The sequence below is a fragment of the Haplochromis burtoni genome, unplaced genomic scaffold (assembly GCF_018398535.1).
Source record: "Haplochromis burtoni strain Fernald_Lab_line unplaced genomic scaffold, NCSU_Asbu1 Contig_3, whole genome shotgun sequence".
Classification (NCBI taxonomy): Eukaryota; Metazoa; Chordata; class Actinopteri; order Cichliformes; family Cichlidae; genus Haplochromis; species Haplochromis burtoni.
In genome coordinates this window covers 1385634-1403561 of record NW_024582364.1, presented here as the reverse complement: position 1 = coordinate 1403561, position 17928 = coordinate 1385634, and the positions used below count along the sequence as shown (strand labels likewise).

General features: G+C 39.6%; 2 protein-coding genes across 2 annotated transcripts in view; both read right to left on the bottom strand.

Annotated features, from left to right (window-relative positions):
• Nucleotides 1-5942, bottom strand: part of thap4 (THAP domain containing 4) — a 9289-nt gene extending 3347 nt beyond the window's left edge. Inside the window, exon 1 of the mRNA XM_005912790.3 lies at nucleotides 5661-5942. Within this exon, the coding sequence (XP_005912852.1) occupies nucleotides 5661-5685 (25 nt within the window). The 5' untranslated portion in view covers nucleotides 5686-5942. The remainder of the gene's footprint in view (nucleotides 1-5660) is intronic.
• A 41-nt stretch (nucleotides 5943-5983) lies between these two features.
• Nucleotides 5984-11661, bottom strand: agxtb (alanine--glyoxylate and serine--pyruvate aminotransferase b). The gene is made up of 11 exons (XM_005912789.1): nucleotides 11281-11661; nucleotides 10658-10850; nucleotides 10469-10533; nucleotides 8841-8941; nucleotides 8683-8753; nucleotides 8512-8596; nucleotides 8290-8388; nucleotides 8037-8106; nucleotides 7013-7108; nucleotides 6674-6802; nucleotides 5984-6345 (listed from the first exon to the last, which is right to left on the bottom strand). The coding sequence occupies exons 1-11, from the start codon at nucleotides 11554-11556 to the stop codon at nucleotides 6238-6240; spliced, it is 1293 nt and encodes a 430-aa protein (XP_005912851.1). The 5' UTR covers nucleotides 11557-11661; the 3' UTR covers nucleotides 5984-6237.
• Between the last annotated feature and the right edge of the window lie 6267 nt (nucleotides 11662-17928).

The window sequence follows — 17928 nt, the reverse complement described above, 5'->3', positions numbered from 1 at the left end:
CAAAATGGCTTTAAAAGAAGGAGCTTTTTGGCCAGTTTCAACAAATGTGGAGATTTTGTAGCAAGAAAAAGAAGTCTGAGGCTAAATCCCAGGAAAATATGTCACATTTAGAGAAATGGGTATAATAGAGAGCCAGATACTTGGACAGGCAGACTTTACCAGAGAGAAATGTTCCCAAGCAAAAAAAGATGAACTAAATTTGTCACGTCATTCAATGCAGTGGAACAAAGCATTAAAAACAAATTAAGATTTACTGAGACTGATAATATCCACAAATTACTCTTAATCAATTTTAGGAAGCATGATGTACATGGCATGCATTGTCTCCAAGCAAACCGCCAACAAACATGACCGGGTAAAGAAAACAAAACTCTATCTATCTATCTATCTATCTATCTATCTATCTATCTATCTATAGAGAGAGAGAGAGAGAGAGAGAGAGAGAGAGAGAGCCTGAGAGGTTTTGCAAAGAATAATTGGAGAAACTCCCCAACAGTAGGTGTGCCAAGCTTGTAGCATCAAGCTCAGAGACTTGAGGCTGTAGTTACTGGCAAAGGGGCTCAAGCAAACTTTTTTTTTTCCACATTTTTTTCCGGGTAGAATTTTGAACACTGGATTTAATCCATGTTGGAAAAAGGCTGTAACTTGATAAAATGTAGAATAAGTGATGCACTGTAAGCAAAATTATTGTAGTTACCACATAGGAAGGAGGAGACATCTGTTAATTATTTTATTAACTGTAACCCTTATTTTCCAACTCTTTACAATGTCACAGCTTTTTAAACTGTAATAATAACATGAAGATTTTAAGGCAAATGACTGGAGTGTAAATGTGCCAGTTTGTGAAGGGGAATATCTGCTGCATAGTGGAACTCTTCATGGTGACTCGAGCGCACTACAAATCTCTGGCATTACAGCAAAGCTGCTTTTTCCATAAACTCACCGTTTCCCATTTTCTTTGTGATGTTCAGCCATGTTTTAGATGTTACAACACCTCTTTATTTGAGCTTTGAGAATTAAAGTTCACCACCATCTTCTGATACCTTAGGGTATTTACAACCAGGTGAAACCAGTGGAAGAATCCATAGACAACACAATACTGCTGGAGGAACATTACCTACAAAACAACCTGAAACCAGCTAAGCAACAATTATTATGCAGAAACATGCATGTTCTATTGAAATTACACAACAGGGAATGAAAGCGTGGCAGTAAGGTAGCATGCATAGTGCTGTTAATTATCTGAAAGCAATATTCCTGGTGGGAAAAAAAAGTTTTTCTTTAAACTAACGATACTTTCCAGTACCACATTACCAAATCAAAAGTCTCATAGTTTATCACAAGATAAACTTCACCATTACTGGCTATTTCAATTTGAGGAATTGAACAATGTGATGTGATCCAATAATATAAAAATTCATTTTAAAACACTACCTCTCAATCAAGTAAAATAAACTGCAAAAAAGGTTTTGATGATTTGGAAATAAGTCAAGCTGCATTTATGAATAACACAATACGAGAACATAATCTGGTCCCTTTCATTGGCATTCTGGATAAAGCAGAGGCAAGTCAAACAAGATGGTAAATGGAAATTTCCAATCTCACTAAAACCTCAAAGCACCTTACAATATGAGCCATTCACGTGTCACACAGGGACACTTCAATGTGAAGAAGGTCAATTCCTGAGCCAAAGCATAGAGGAGCTTTCTGCTTTAAGTTCCATTTTTCCTTTGAGTTTGCAGTGTGAGTCTGGTCAGGTTTAAGTACCTAAACTACTCAGTAGGATTTAGTGGAGAAAAAAAGAAAAAGAAAACAGGTCATGGAATTTGATAAAAATATGTCCTTTCAACAAGCTAAACGACATCCTACTGGTTTTGTGGACAGAAAGCCTTGAAGGTCATCTTCTTCTAAAAGTGCAGCTGAGGTGTATCATCATAGGGAAAGGGCTGAGCTTAGAAGAAAGTCAACTAAGGCTGCACGCTACGAGAGCGAAACACTAAACACATCAAAAGAAATTCACTATTTTTCCATTAGAGACAAGAAGTGGTGGCTGGGGTAGGCAGTGCCCATTCTGAGAAATTAATGTTAAACCAGTCTCTGAACGCCCTCTCTTATTATTCTTGCTTGGTGTCTTAGGTCCTCCCTTAGAGGTGTGAGAAAAATAAGGCAACGCAACAGGCATTTAACGTGTTATTTTAAAGCAACGTCAATTTGAAAACACAGCTAGAGTTAGTGCTCCTCCTAAATAATAGAATTTAATTTATCCTCACACCCATGCTACAGACTCTGTTAAGTGAACTGAAGAACCCGTTTAGCTGCCCTCAGTGTTCCAACTTAAACACCTTTGATTCTTCTCCACTTGTCTCTCTGGTTTCTAAAATTTACCAGTCCCTTATATAGTTTCACAGCTGATCTTATGTTTTACCAGCTCTGTGTTTTTTTTTAAGTCACCTGTTCACTTGGTGGACTTCAACGGCACCATTTAAAACGTGCAGAAAATGCAGCACACGTGCCTCATGGGTCCACTTCTGCACCCAGAGTGATATCTTTTGTTTTTCTCGTGATTTGCCTTTGCAATCTGAGACAAATATTTATGTAGTGTCTCCTTCCATATGTGTGTATAGCTGCAATCGTGCATACTGGTTCATAATTGTGGTTTAAGGTAACTTTTTTTTTTCTTTGAATTTGTTGTAAAGGTGGACACTTTTAAAAGACTGACTTTTGTAAGTACCCTTTAAAATTTACATTTAACAGGTATTAGTGTTGATTTTAGTTTAGTGGACACAGTCTGTATGATGTTGTTTTTTAATGACATAGCAAAGTGACTTAAGCCAAATGCTGACTTGACAAAGTTGGTTGTCCATCCAGTTCATCTACTCTGGTCCCAACCCTGTTGTTCACAGCCGTTATGAATTTGAACTGCAGGTTTGAGAGAACCAGTTGCAGCAAGAAAGCCATTGCTAAGATGGCTAAGAATAAAACAAAGGGACTTGCCTGGGCCATGAAACACCGCTATTGGAGTACTGAAGACTGGAAGAAGGTATTATGGACTGATGAATCAAAATTTGGAACCTTTGCTTCATCACACAGGATCTTTGTACAGCTTCGAGTAGGCAAAAGGATGGTTCCACAGTGTGTGGCATCAACTGTCAAACATGGAGGAGGAAGTGTGATGGTCTGGGGCTGTTTTGTTGGATCCAAGGTCCGTGACTTGTACAGAGTAAGAGGCACCCTGAACCCAAACAGCAACCACAGCATTCTGCAGTGCCCTTTGGTATGTGCCTAGTATGTGCCTACAGCAAGATAATGACTGAAAACAAACCCAGTGTCTGGGCTAGTAATCAACAATGTAATCAATAGTAATCAACAATAGGGCCGTAATGATGCACTGAATACAGATCTTGATTCAAATGTGCTGTATTCATTTAGTCTCACATTAGAGCAAAGAACAACAGCACACATGGTCAGCACTCGCATCTAAACTGCAAAATATTTACCGTTCAGCTGTGTGCAGGACCTCAAAGTTATTTCAGATCTTCGCTGCACTGCTGCATCTCAGCGCACTAAAGATCAGCTCTGCTGCGTAATTCTCTTTGGCCTCGTTGAGCCACTCCTGTGAAAGTGCCTCCAGACCTGCAGGTCAGGTCACAGTGAGGTATCCAGGTCGAGCAGTGACCCACATTTGGGAGCTGCTCTCATAAAGGGTTTATGCCTCACTGTTCCTTAGTAGTTTCTTGTGGGATTTCTGTTACTGAATCTTATATGTAGGAGGTGGTTCTTGAAAAAAACAAAAACAAGAAAAAAAAAAAAAAAAATCCACCTCTTTGTCCAATGCTTTGCTGTTGTCATAGAAAATAAAAGGGCACTAATGCAGTCAGGGAGCCTTATTAGCTTTTAAAGCACATTTGTATATTTCCATTCAGGAGGAACGAGCCTTCAATAATAACAATAATAATGATAATAATAATAATAAAAAAAATAAAATAAATCACACTGCATCCTACACTACAGTTGCGCTGTCCTGTGACAAGACTTTGAAAGTGCATGATGAATCTTCTCTGAATATGCTACATTGCTGGTCAAACCAAAGCCCTGCGTGACCGGCTCATTTGGTTTAATGATGGAGGCCAAGAAGGCAGAAGTGGTGTCCCACAGGAAGAAAAAGAGAGAGATAACTGAAACAATTTTGGATGCTCAGGGCTCTAGAGTGTGACCAATTTGGTTGCACATGCGACCTAATTTCTCAATGGTGCAACTAAAAAAAAAAATCCTAGGTCCAACCGGTGCGACCAGCCGTTCAAATAAAAAAAGAAAAAAAAAAGTCTCCTAAGCTGTGAAAGTCTCTGTGTGGTCAGACACACATTTTGCCCATATTGTGGTCTAAACCAGTCAGAGTCAAAATTGAATCGAATCGTACTGATTATATAAATCATTGACAATACCCAGTCCTAGTAAGTAGCCTAGGCTGTGGATGTAGCTGTGGGTAATGAGAAAAGAACGATTTATAACTTTTTTATTAAGTTAAGGCCCGATCCATATGAAATTCACAGCCAGTGCTCTGACACGGAACCATCAACCTCTCAGGTTATGCCTAACACTGGTCTGGAGACGGCATCAGATAGTGAGCCTCATACGATGGACTCCGAGCCAGACCCCACTGAAAGTAAAAGGGGGAAAGTGTATATGTAGTGTATTTCAAAGAGAGTGGTTTGACCTGTTTCCCTGGCTAAGATACAGTAAAGCTGACAACATGATGAACTGCATTTACTGTCATGAGTTTGGAAAGACCATGGCAGTCCTGCTAATACGTTCCAAATCGAAACGCTAAAAACGCACAGTGTATCCTGAAAACACATTATATGATGTGATAAATGCACTACCCAAGTGTCCCCTTGTGTCCCCAAGTGCCTTTTTGCAGCAGGCAGCAGCAAACAGGCCTTCAGAGGAGTCCGAGATGATGATTACGTTTGACATTGCCTACAATATTGCCAAAGAGTGCCAAAGCACTTAAGCACAAGCACTTTTTCAGTAACTTATCTTTCTGGTAGAACTGTGCTCCAAATAAAGAATTACAAATCAATATTGTCTGTATGGACAGAATTTTTTTCAAGTGAACATGTAAAACTGTGGGGTTAAGAGATGCGTTTGAAAAATTTGGATGCACCTCACATTTGTGCTGGTGCACCTAAGAAAAAAGTCTAGAGCCCTGCACTAGGTGGCGTAATGTTGCTGCAAACGAAGGTCTTCGTTTTACAACAACCTCTCATGTAAATCGAAACCTTAAATCTAAACGCTGTTGATATGAAAGATAAAACTGAGGACTTGTCCTCGCAGGACCGTCACAGGAGCAGCTCGGTCCTTCCGGTGGTAGTTTGTTTACTGTTAACGAGGCTAACTTTGAAGTTAGCTTGGTTAAGTTAAAGATAGAAAAATAACTGTGCAGTTGGCTTGAGTTAAAGTGCAAAGAGAGTTCGAATGACACGAAAACAAAGATACTACACTTATAAACGTCTGAGCCTTTATAAGTAACATTAAAAGTCAGCACAGTTAGCTTGTGCTTACAGGAGCTGATGACGATTGAGAATAATACTACCAGTATTAAACTGTTAAAATGTTGTTGTTGTTTTTTCAATTTAAAATAAAAATAAAAAATAACATACCCGTGTTATTGACAGGACAGGCCATTAATTAAGGAGGCTACAGTCGGTTTCGGAACAGCCAAACTTAGCCAGTACTACAGAAACGTCACTCCACGCACAGCGCGGTGTTGACGCAGAATGATGTAGATTTACGCAAGGCATCCTGGGAAACGTAGTATGCACAGAGAAGTACTCCCTTCTTTTTCTTCTTTCGTCTGCTCCCTTTAGGGGTCGCCACAACGGATCATTTAAATCCACCTCATCCTGTCCCTAGCGTCCTCCTCTGTCACACCAGTCCAGCTTTCATTCCTCTTCTCTCCAGAGCATACCATGCAGAACAGGTGTTTGATAAAATAAAGCTCACTTTATTGACATTTTCAGTGCACTCAACATCGGCCCAATAATATCTGTTTATTTATTTCATCATTAGCCTACTTATACAAGAAAAAACTGTGTTTTTCTAAAATCCCTGTAGTCATAAAAGCATTCCCAAAATGTATGCACAGTTCCAACTGTCCTTCATACGGACACTGAGTGTTCTTTTCTTTAAATTCCCTAATGAATTAGTACATAGTCAGTGGTTTAGGAATATAGGCTCTTAAGGCTTGCTCTTTTTGCAGTTTTTCAGAGCATCTGCCAGGGCGTGCAGTGCCATGTCAGCATTAGTCTTCTCACAGTTGTATCCCATCAATCCAATCCTCATCACCTAATTAAATGAGAGATGGAAAGCACATTACATGAGTATACTCTGCAGCAATTCAGCAGGATGATTCAGAAAGCTGCTCAGACACCAAAGTGATGACTTTGCTGTTGTTAAAAAGCCATTGTAATTAAACCTGTCACACAGTACCTAGAAATGGTCCTTAAACATTATATCTTTGTTTGTCTGGATTAGTTTGATTCAAGACAAGATATGCATGTTAATTTAAGAGAAAAGGACAACAGGACAGGAAGCTGAAAAGCTAGAACGCCCTGAAACTACTACTACACATCAGAATTAGTTGCCACCAATAATGACTGTAAAATTAACTCACCATGCCAATGGAAGGGCCCAGTCCTCCTGTCATCTCCATGTGGTGATGTTTCATGATATATGTCAGCATCTCCCTCCAGTCGTAGCCTTCAGGGATAGCAATGGTGGTGACGGAGGGAAGCCTCAAATCCTGCAGGACACATATAAAAAATGGCTTTCGTCGCAACACAAGGAAAACTGCTCCAGTGAGTTTAAAAGCAACACAAATATAAAGCTAAGTTGTACAGTGTTGTTTTGTTTGTCTTTATTATTTTGTTTCATGTAAATATCCCCTTTATTCTCTCTGTGTATCTATGTTTTCATGGCACCACGATGCTATTTTCTTGCATTTCTGTCTCACCCTTTCGGGGACAAATAGCTTGAGGCCCAGATCCTCCAGTCCTCTGTACAGGTAGGCTGCTACCTCCTTGTGCTTCTTCCAGGACTCCTCCAGCCCCTAGAGGGAGACAAAGATTTATTGTGTTTAGAAATAAATACCTAAAAGGGTAGGGACTTGATCATTGATATTGATCCTGTCAGTAATACCAACTCAGAGGTTACTAAACAGACAAGGATGATAACATTTATTTTGTTTGACTGGGATCACTCAGATGCCTGGAGTCTAAAAGATCATGTAACTACCAAAGGAAGCATGCACATTTTGCCTCACATAATTTACTCCATTAGTTAGCACAAACATAAAAGAGAAGGCAGTTCACTCACTAAAATACTGACTGTATAACATACTTTTCAGTTAGATCATTTCAAAAGACAACTCACAACCTCAGTTCTCAAAAAGCTGGGGCACTGTGCATTAATTGGCAACAGATCAGTAACATGATTGGGTATAAAAAGAGCATCTTAGAGTGCAACATATGTTTCCATGGCTTCATATTAGCAGAGCCCTGCAGTCCAGACTTGTGACTAAACATCATGAAACAAAAGACATGACAAAGAAGAGCCAGGACGGTCGAGGAGCTAGAATATGATATCAGACAAAAATGGGGCAGCCTTCCTCTTGGTCTCTTTAGTTGTCAGACGCTTATAGGCGGCTTTTAAAAGAAGGGATGCTACACAGTGATAAACAGTACCCTATCCCAATTTTGTTGAGACATGTTGCTGCCATCAAATTAAAAAATTACCCTCTTTTCATAAAATGGTCCATTTTGTCAGTTTAAACACTTGATATGTTTTCTGTGTTCTGCTGTGAATGAAAAATGGCTTTATGATACTGTAAATCATTGCATTCTGTTTTTATTTGTACTTTGCATAGTTTCCGAAACCTTTTTGGAAATCTGCGTTGTATACAAAGAATAACAGTATCTAGAAATTACAGATTTTTTGTTCAGAAATGTGACTGAAGAAGTTGGGAAATATCCCTTTACCCTCTCAGCAAGAATGGCCAGACTCTCTCTCAGGGCAAAGAATCCAGACACTGGACCGGTGTGGTGGTATCTAAAAGCCACATGACACAATGACACTTTTACAATTCAAGGTTTAGTAGCTTGAATAATATTTTTGAATTTTTTTTTCTCATTCTAGGAGTTTTCCTGCAACATTTAACGTTAAACTAAAGTTTAGAGGGTATTTGGAACTACCAACAATCAGCTTGTAATCAGTTATCTGCTGTGGACTTACACCCTTGCTGGTTTGCCATCGCAGCCCCAGTAGTTGGACAGATGTGTCATATCAAAGAGGTAGGAGACTGGTTTTGTTTTCCTGTTAAACATCTTGTGGCTGTGCAGAGGAGATAGCATTGCCTGAACTACTTTTTGCTTTTTTTTGTGTTTTTTATTTTAAATATTTGTAACAATTTAGGATAAGATGCATGCATAACCACTCCACCGTCTCCCTCCTTACCATGCTCTGTCATTAAAAGAGATGGGTGCTGTACCAGGAGGTGCATTCAGAGCCTTTTGAGAACCAGAGTAGAGGATATCGATATCTGGAAACACAATAAAAGACGGATTAAATCCCACACAGGCGCATCTGATGGTAGGAGAGGAAGTTGATCTTTCATCACCGCCTTACTTTGCTTGTCCATAAAGATTGGTGCCGCACCGAGTGAAGCGACTGTGTCGACCAGGAAAAGGCAGTCATGTCTGTGCGAGATGTAACAATGAGCAGTGAGAAATATGACACTATATTCTGTTCTGTGCTGTTTTAGACTGATGTGGTGGGAGGCTCACTTTCTGCAGATGTCTCCAATGCCATCAACTGGGTGACACAGACCAGCAGAGGACTCCCCGTGTGTGAGGAAAAACAGGACAGGCTTGTGCTTTTTTATGGCCTACGGCGAGACGTCAAGACAAATTTAATCATGCGTGCATGGTGTAAGTGAATCTTAGTTATTTACCCAACTTAACCCTTACTGTTCAAATTTCATGCCTTCACAGATTTGTTTCAGCCACGCCATGCTTTCCCTCATAATATACAAAATTTTAAAGTACAGCTCTATTTAGGATGTATCGATAGCCTGTCTGACAAAAATAGATGATTAAACCTTAGTTAATGTTTCAGAAGTTTTATAGCACCCTTTTTTGTAGAAAAAACATCTACTATCACATAATATCATTCCTCTAAGGCATGAAGAAACTAACAGCCATAATGAGTTGAATATATTTTATTGAAAGTGACTATGGTAAGAACATCCTGAAATGCTAGGATTTCTTATACAACTCTTTATAACCATTACAACACTCATCACTGCTATATGATTAAAAAATCTCAATCACTACCATATATTATATAATACCATAACAATGAATATTAACAATATTCATTTAACATTAATTAAAACTTTGAACACAAAATGTGCTTATTGCAAACTAGTCTGTTTGTTCACAGCAGTGACAGGAGTGCGTGGGACCTGCACATGTGTTCACACACTCTCTGAAATGGCAGCTCAGGTGCCTTTATTATCTTATGACGCCCTCCAGGCCTATTTTGGTCTTGGTCTCTGTTGTAATCTCACTTAGGGCAGAATAAATAGATTTTAATAATCATGGGTGGCATGCTTGCAGGTGTAAATGTAACATATTTTCCATTATTTAGAGTTTTTCTAGTCTTACTGGCCACTCAAAGTGCTTTGAACTGAAAGTTACACTTTAACTATTCATTATAACAAATACCTCATATACTTATGGCCAGTGTAGAGTCACCAGTTAACCTAACATGGATGTCTTTCGACTGCAGGGGGATCCCAGAATACCCAGGAGAACATGCAACATGCACCCCAGCCAGGATTTAAACCAGGAATCTTTTTTCTGTGGGGCAACAGTGCTGACCACCCTATTTTAAATCTTGTACTGGTGTCAAGGCACCATGTCTAAATTCACCCTCTGACCTCTCTAGGTTTTTTTTTCCAATTGTTCACAAAATATCACTGAATACTGCAAAGCTTGTTTTTACTACTTCACTGTTTTGAGATCCCCTCCACGATCCTTCACAGACCAGCAGGACAATTCTGGTGACAGTGTTATGGTCAACCTTTAACTCTGTCACCACTGGCCCATACAAAAATACAGACAGACGTGTATTTTTTGCGTCTTTGTGCACACAGACATGAAACACACACACTTGGCAAGTACAGTTTCACAATTTCAAGATTCCCTAAAACCAACATTTTCCTTTATTTGACCAACACTGACATTTTACAATACTCGCTTTAGGTATATTCATCAAATTTAGGGCAGAAAGAAAAGACTTGAACAATATGTAAGGATTAAAAATCTCACCTTTAGCATCATGGGCTCGGGCTGATATTTTTATTTTATTTTATAGTAATAATTTCTCCTTCAACAATATCTTTAAATACCTGCTCAATTTCCGTATTGGTGAAATATCCTCCAGGCGTTTTTACCATTCTGTGTACATTGGCACCTACAGATAAAGACATATTCTCTGTAAGCTACTGAATAAATACATAAATTGGCTAATAGTTAAACAATTGGTATCAATGTAGTGTACTTATTAAGTGTGCGTAAACCTGTGCGTAAACGCTTACCCATCCTCTCTGCAATTTCTGCAACGCGCTCTCCCCAGATCCCGTTGATGGCTATGAGCACGCTCTCTCCGGGCTCCACCGTGTTGAATACCGCACACTCCATAGCCGCGTGCCCGGAGCCGCTCATAGCTATAGTCATGTTGTTCTCTGTCTGAAAGGCATACTGGATTCCTTTCTTGATGTCATTCATGATCTGTGACACGAAGTAAAAATTGGAAATAATTTCAAGTTTAATTTGTCAGGAATGGTCACTGTTGACGCTCAGGTGGGCTGTGCGTAATTACGCACAAGCTCATGTCCTAAGGATACATTTGGTCTTTTGTTGTTGTTGTTTTTTTTTAAAATAAATTTTAACATGAAAAAAAGACAGAGAAGAATTTTTGGTCTGAGTTATTTGTGTGCCAAAAACAACTTAAAATCAAAAATTTCAATCTAATAAAGCAATTTTAGTGGTAAAAATGATGATTAGGCCTTGCCAAAGCAAAGATGGAAAACAAGAATATCCACTGGTCACAAACTTATAGAGCTAGTCCAGATTCACCACATTTGGAAGCCGTTCCTATTTCCCAGATAAAAATAATTTGAATTTCCAGTATAAATTAACTCAAACAAAAAGCACTTACCTCATACATTTCTGGGTGCAGGTGACCAATTATTGGTCTGGACCCTGCAGCTAAGATGCGTGGAGGAACGTTCGACGGTCCCGGTCCGAACAGGTAACGAAGAGGCACCTCCAGTGGTCGCAGCATGCATGCCGGCGGCGGTATAGTGACGGAGGACATGGAGCGGTCCAGGCGCAGCAGCACTGGCGCGCTCCTCGCGGCCAGCGGACCTTCGAGGGCCGCTGATGTCTGCTGGGCGAGCAGGGCGCCCCGGCTGAACAATGCCCGCTGCATCATGGCTGATGACCCGATACTGAGAAGCTTGCGCCCGGTGAGGTCACTTATGCGAGACAGTTAGACTGAACCGGAGTGTGTGACAAGGTGAAGATTTAAAACAAACAGGTCTTTGACCTGGTGGCCACGAAGTGTTGTGCGTCACACTTAAGGGTTGGCATCTTGTGCATGACGACACACCAAATAGCAATGCATATAGTAATGAGAATGTACTGTTCTACACATTTATTTATTATAGCCTAGTTTTTGTAGCTTCCTGTTCTCATCCTAGAGATAGTGGAAGCTTTTAAACTTTTTTTAACGTTTTAAACTTTTTAGCCTCTCATATCATAATTTTATAAGGGCCTTTTAATGTTGGAAAAACTATATGTGGAGATTAAAAACCATTTTGGGAAACCTTTCATTGCATTAGTAATAAACGTGTGTGGGTAGAACTATTAAACATCCTAGTGACACAAGTTATTCAATACTGTTTAGTGTAATTTATACTTAAGTTATGTCCGGCCAAGACTGTCCTGTAAAGACTCAGAGGTCTACTACAGCTTTTACAGTTTGGATCCACCACAACTGGTTTTGGTGACTCATTTCTGGTCTAAATCGACACACTTGACTCTTGAACTATGTGGAAAAATGAAGTCCTACACTTGTCAGCTTAGAACCAGTTGAGGTGAGTTTGTAGGTTAGTTGATTTTGTAACTGCAAGTATTCAGTCTGTAAAGAGGAGTTTCCTCTCAGAGAGCCAATCTGCTCTCTCAGAGGAAGAAGTGGGGCAGGGAAACAATCAGCCACACACCTACCAACCCACCCACCCACCCATCCACCCATATGAACACAACACACTCCAACAAACAACTCGGGCTTATTATCTAATGTGTATAAGTATTGACACATGCTATTATGTGGGGTCGTTCTCTTGATAAGAAACAAAAATATAAATGATCATATGGTTATTACACAAGTGTTTTCTTGTTTCCAAACAGAACAGCAACCTATAGATTTACTGGATATCGGAAATCCAGATAAAGGAGGTAGGATAGAGATATTATATTTTTAAATTAAAAAAGTTGTTATAACTTTCAGAGCTATTGGGCACTCTTCACTGCTTCCTCCAAGCTGAACCTCAACATATCTTATTTGTAGTGAAACAGTGTCTATGCTTCAAGCAACAGATGCATATTGGACAGCAATTTCCAAAGCATTAAGTTGAACATATAACTTGATCAGGAGTTGTTCTGTCTGACTTTATAAACATTTCTACAAATTGACTACAAATATAATCTAGTGTTTGATTCCTTTGCTTTACTTTGACTAATTCTGCAGCATTTCTCAGTTTTTCTTCAGCAGGGTCAGTAGAAGGTTTTGGGTAAATAATTAAACCACTCGTAAATAGGTGGACTTGGTTTATCCTATCACTGGCCTTTGCACTGGACCCAACACTCAAAATCCACTAAAACAGAGCAGCGGGAGGAGGAGGAGCAGGGGAATGATCAACAAAATAAAGACTGTGAGCTCCTTCCCATCTAAACACAGTTAGACTTTTTGAAAATGGCTGTTTTTATGTTTACTAATAATCACAATACTTGCTAACAGTTGTGATGAGAAAGTAGACCCTTAAACATGATTTTTATCACAGTCCGGTGCAGCCAATAGCATGCTATATTTTACTTGAAGCATGTATATTTTTCCCCTCAGTCTGTACTTTACCCCATTCACTTCCCCAAAACATCATGGGTGACCAACTCCTGCACTGGGGTGGACCCTGATAAGTTCTGATTGATTGCACCCTTGATTCTGCTTATGGGTCAGACTCTGTATTGATTGTCTGATTGATTCAGGTGAGGGAGGTGAAAAGGAGAACTACACAAGTTTACAGTGTCAACACAATACAGGAGTGCAGAATTATTAGGCAAGTTGTATTTTTGAGGAATAATTTTATTATTGAACAACAACCATGTTCTCAATGAACCCAAAAAACTCATTAATATCAAAGCTAAGTGATGTTTATTTGTTTTAGTTTGTATTTTAGGGGAATCTTTGAGGGTTTATGGCATATTATTAGCCTAAAAAATTAACTATTTATTTTCGTGAACATTAACATCTCCACTTAATTATTTGCTAAAAAAAATGCACTTAGCCTTCTTTGACACTCAATGATATATGTGGTGCTGCCACATCTCACGACAAGCTCAGCTGTTCGAGTGTATGTTCCTGTTCCCATGAGTGCCCGGTTTAATGGTCTCAGTGACAGTGGCCATTCTGTTTCTTCTTTCCTCTTAGAGCATACACCTGTATGGATTCTGATGAAAATCATTTTTCTTGAAGGATGCAGACTTCTTCCTGTACCACTGCTTGAAGAAGGTGTCTTCCAGAAACTGGCAGTAGGACTGGGAGTTGAGCTTGACTCCATCCTCAACCCGAAAAGGCCCCACAAGCTCATCTTTGATGATACCAGCCCAAACCAGTACTCCACCTCCACCTTGCTGGCGTCTGAGTCGGACTGGAGCTCTCTGCCCTTTACCAATCCAGCCACGGGCCCATCCATCTGGCCCATCAAGACTCACTCTCATTTCATCAGTCCATAAAACCTTAGAAAAACAGTCTTGAGATATTTCTTGGCCCAGTCTTGACGTTTCAGCTTGTGTGTCTTGTTCAGTGGTGGTCGTCTTTCAGCCTTTCTTACCTTGGCCATGTCTCTGAGTATTGCACACCTTGTGCTTTTGGGCACTCCAGTGATGTTGCAGCTCTGAAATATGGCCAAACTGGTGGCAAGTGGCATCTTGGCAGCTGCACGCTTGACTTTTCTCAGTTCATGGGCAGTTATTTTGCGCCTTGGTTTTTCCACACGCTTCTTGCGACCCTGTTGACTATTTTGAATGAAACGCTTGATTGTTCGATGATCACGCTTCAGAAGCTTTGCAATTTTGAGACTGCTGCATCCCTCTGCAAGATATCTCACTATTTTTGACTTTTCTGAGCCTGTCAAGTCCTTCTTTTGACCCATTTTGCCAAAGGAAAGGAAGTTGCCTAATAATTATGCACACCTGATATAGGGTGTTGATGTCATTAGACCACACCCCTTCTCATTACAGAGATGCACATCACCTAATATGCTTAATTGGTAGTAGGCTTTCGGGCCTATACAGCCTGGAGTAAGACAACATGCATGAAGAGGTTGATGTGGACAAAATACTCATTTGCCTAATAATTCTGCACTCCCTGTATTTTGTCCTCTGAGTCCAAACAAAAAGTACAAAGTTAAAAAACAGCCTTGCATGTGATTCAGGCATGGAAAAGCTTCACAGCCATTTGTCTGAGATCCCCTGCTTCAGTTAGTTGCCAACAAATTTTACGATTAGCTACACTCTGCTCAGCACCTCTTCTCTCTGTATGTCTGTATCACTCTCTGGGATGAGTGTCAAAACAATGATTAATGTGAAAGTAAAGCTTGGTGAAAGCATTCTTTAGGGATGTGTCCACTTTTAGGATGGGAATAAATATTTTTTTCCTTATCAAAAAGATATGCAGGCAAAGCAGAAATATTTCCAGGATACTTGCTTCTTTGTTGTGCGGTCCTTTGGGTTCTTCATTCAGATCCAGCCAGAGTTTCAGGTCATAAATCCACTATGACTATGAACTGCTGAGACAGCTTTTCTGGATTAGCTTGTATCTCATCTTACTGAGTCACTTAGTGAATTTAAAATGACCTTTAATGTTTTCATTTTGAATTTACTGAACAAAAAAAAGGCAATTTTCAAAAAGGCATTCCTGTTTGTTTGTCATTTGGCATCCCATTTTATACTGTCTTTGCCATAGTTAGCGGAATTTGAGAGTGACCACTAATCTCAGCTGATATACCCAAGATATAGTGGTAAAAAAATGTTTTTCATTTACCTTTTAGGGCCCCAGCTGTGTGTGGGACGCTGGGATAAAGGCCTGGGCTCTCGCACCTTCACGCAGCTGACTGACCATGACGTAAACATACTCCATGACGTTCAATTTGTCCTAAAATTTTCTTCCCCTGGGCACCCTCTGTGTTCACCGAACATGTGACAAATCATGTGACACTTTTTGGCTTTTACTTCAGCTTTGTTAAAACTATTCTGACACCAGACGTCATCCTGCAGGTTTTCCAAAATTGTCATCTAACAATAATGCCTGCTACTCACACAGGCTGCCCCGCACCAGTTCTAACTACTCAGTTTAGCCTGCACTTGTTTAAACTGTCCAGTACTCTCACACAGTCTTTCAATAACCTATTATCATTCAATATGTTGTATTTTATAGTACATAAATCACCAAAATATCAACATCAGCAACAAATCCTGCACAGATCAAATGTCTGAGTAAAACAATGTAAAATGAATCACATGGACGTCACATGGAGCCCAACCTTTATATTTCTAGTTTTTCAAGCTTGATGTTCTTCTCCAGCCTCTTTAGGGTGCAGGCAAATTGTGTGCTAAACTGCACAGAAACAATTTGTGTGCTTGATCATATTTGAGCTATTTGAAAGGTTGAATTTGAAAATGATCTGTTTTCTAAGTAACTGAGTTTATGCTTCTTCCGGTGACAGTGGGGGGGACATTGCTTAAATTTGTTGAGTTAGTATCTTCATAGCACATTGAAAATGAACCTATTTAGTATTGTTGCGTAATGCAGCAGTCTGTCAGATGAGTTACTCAATAATCCTGGGTGAAAGGGAAGTTTTGAGCAATAGTGAACTGATAATTAACAGACCTATAACAGATTCGCTCCAAACAAAGTGCAAAAAACATCGAAATGACAGTTGACTGAGGTGCTTGTGGCCACCAGTAGGTCAGATGTCAACTGCAAGAGGAGAGGACAACTTTCATGAGAACACAAACATTTTGTCACACAGTCAACAGACAGCACATGTGTGAGCATGTTTGTGATTCTGGCCCAAATGGAACCTCATAGGTAAACAAGATGATGTACAAACAAGAAAATAGAATTAAAGTTTCACTCAATGGACAATGATTCATCTGATAAATGACCAGCACTGACAGACAGTCTCTTGAAACAGACTCAGATTGTTCCAAATAAAGTCCAGTCACATGTTCAGCTGACAAATTATAGGTATGTAAAGATTATTGAGGCACAAATATCAAACCTCTTTCAGAAAGTTACAGAAATTGTGAGACGTCTCTGCACCATCGTGACCATTTCAGAGCCACTGGAGCTGAAGCTTTGCCTTAAAGGCATTTCTGACATCCTGGCATGAATACTGTGGCAAGAAACAGGAGATAATTTAGTTATAAAAACACAACTAACTAACTATAAGAAATTATTTGTCAGCATGTCAGTATGGATGAGTGACAGTGTATGTGGAAATGGAAAGAAAGAACCCCATTGGCTGACAACGCTATTCAGTGGAGCCAATCAGTTACAGGCAAATATGTAATTTGCGTGCCCAGACGTGCAAACACACACCCACGTGTCTAGTTTGCTATCCTCCAGTAAACTCCTGCAGGACAAAGTGCAGCATATCCAAAACAGACAATTAGACCCATGATTTTCTAACATTGTAGTGGAACAATACTGACAGACACTGACATGCGGTTTCTGCCACTTTTAGCTGCTGTGTAAATTAGCATTTTGTCCCAAACTGGAGTGCAAAAGTTATGGTCCAAATGAAGGACGCTGGAGGCAAACTTAACAACAAAAACAAAAAAATCATATATGAGACCGTAAACACAGCACAAAATAGAGAACACAGAAAAAACAAAGCAATAAACAAACAAACACAGGAGATCACAGAGTGACTCAATCACAGAGAGAGGCACAAGACACTGAGACAACGGAAGACAGGACTATTTATACACAGAGGGTGATTAGGGAAGTGCTGAGGGAACCAGCACAAGTGCGGACAATGGAGGAGGAGTTGGAACAGGTGGTGACCAGGGCGTGATGGTTCTGCAGTGATGTTACCTGCTTATTTTCTGACTTCCTGGTTTTTATAAATCCTAAATTTGCAGTGATTTTTCTGCACACCTCATTTACCATTGTAGTCTGATTGAGCAGAGAAGAGATGGTATTATTGTGGAGTAGAAACTAAAAGAATTGTAAGCAAGGCACAAGACACAGCTATCTAATAAAATAAAACAAAACAGGAAATGACCCAAAAGATAACTAATAAGCATAAACGCGAGAAACTAACACCTAATGTAGCGACTACAGGAAAACAAACAAAATGTCGCTGAGAGTTCGAGGTTGGGTTTTGTTGATTTTGTCTGACACGCTGCCAAAAAAATACACACAAAAAATAACACAAAAATGATTTATTCAATGAAATTCAACTCATAATAATGTGCAGAAGATATATTCAAAATAATCACAGCAACCAAAATGAAATAG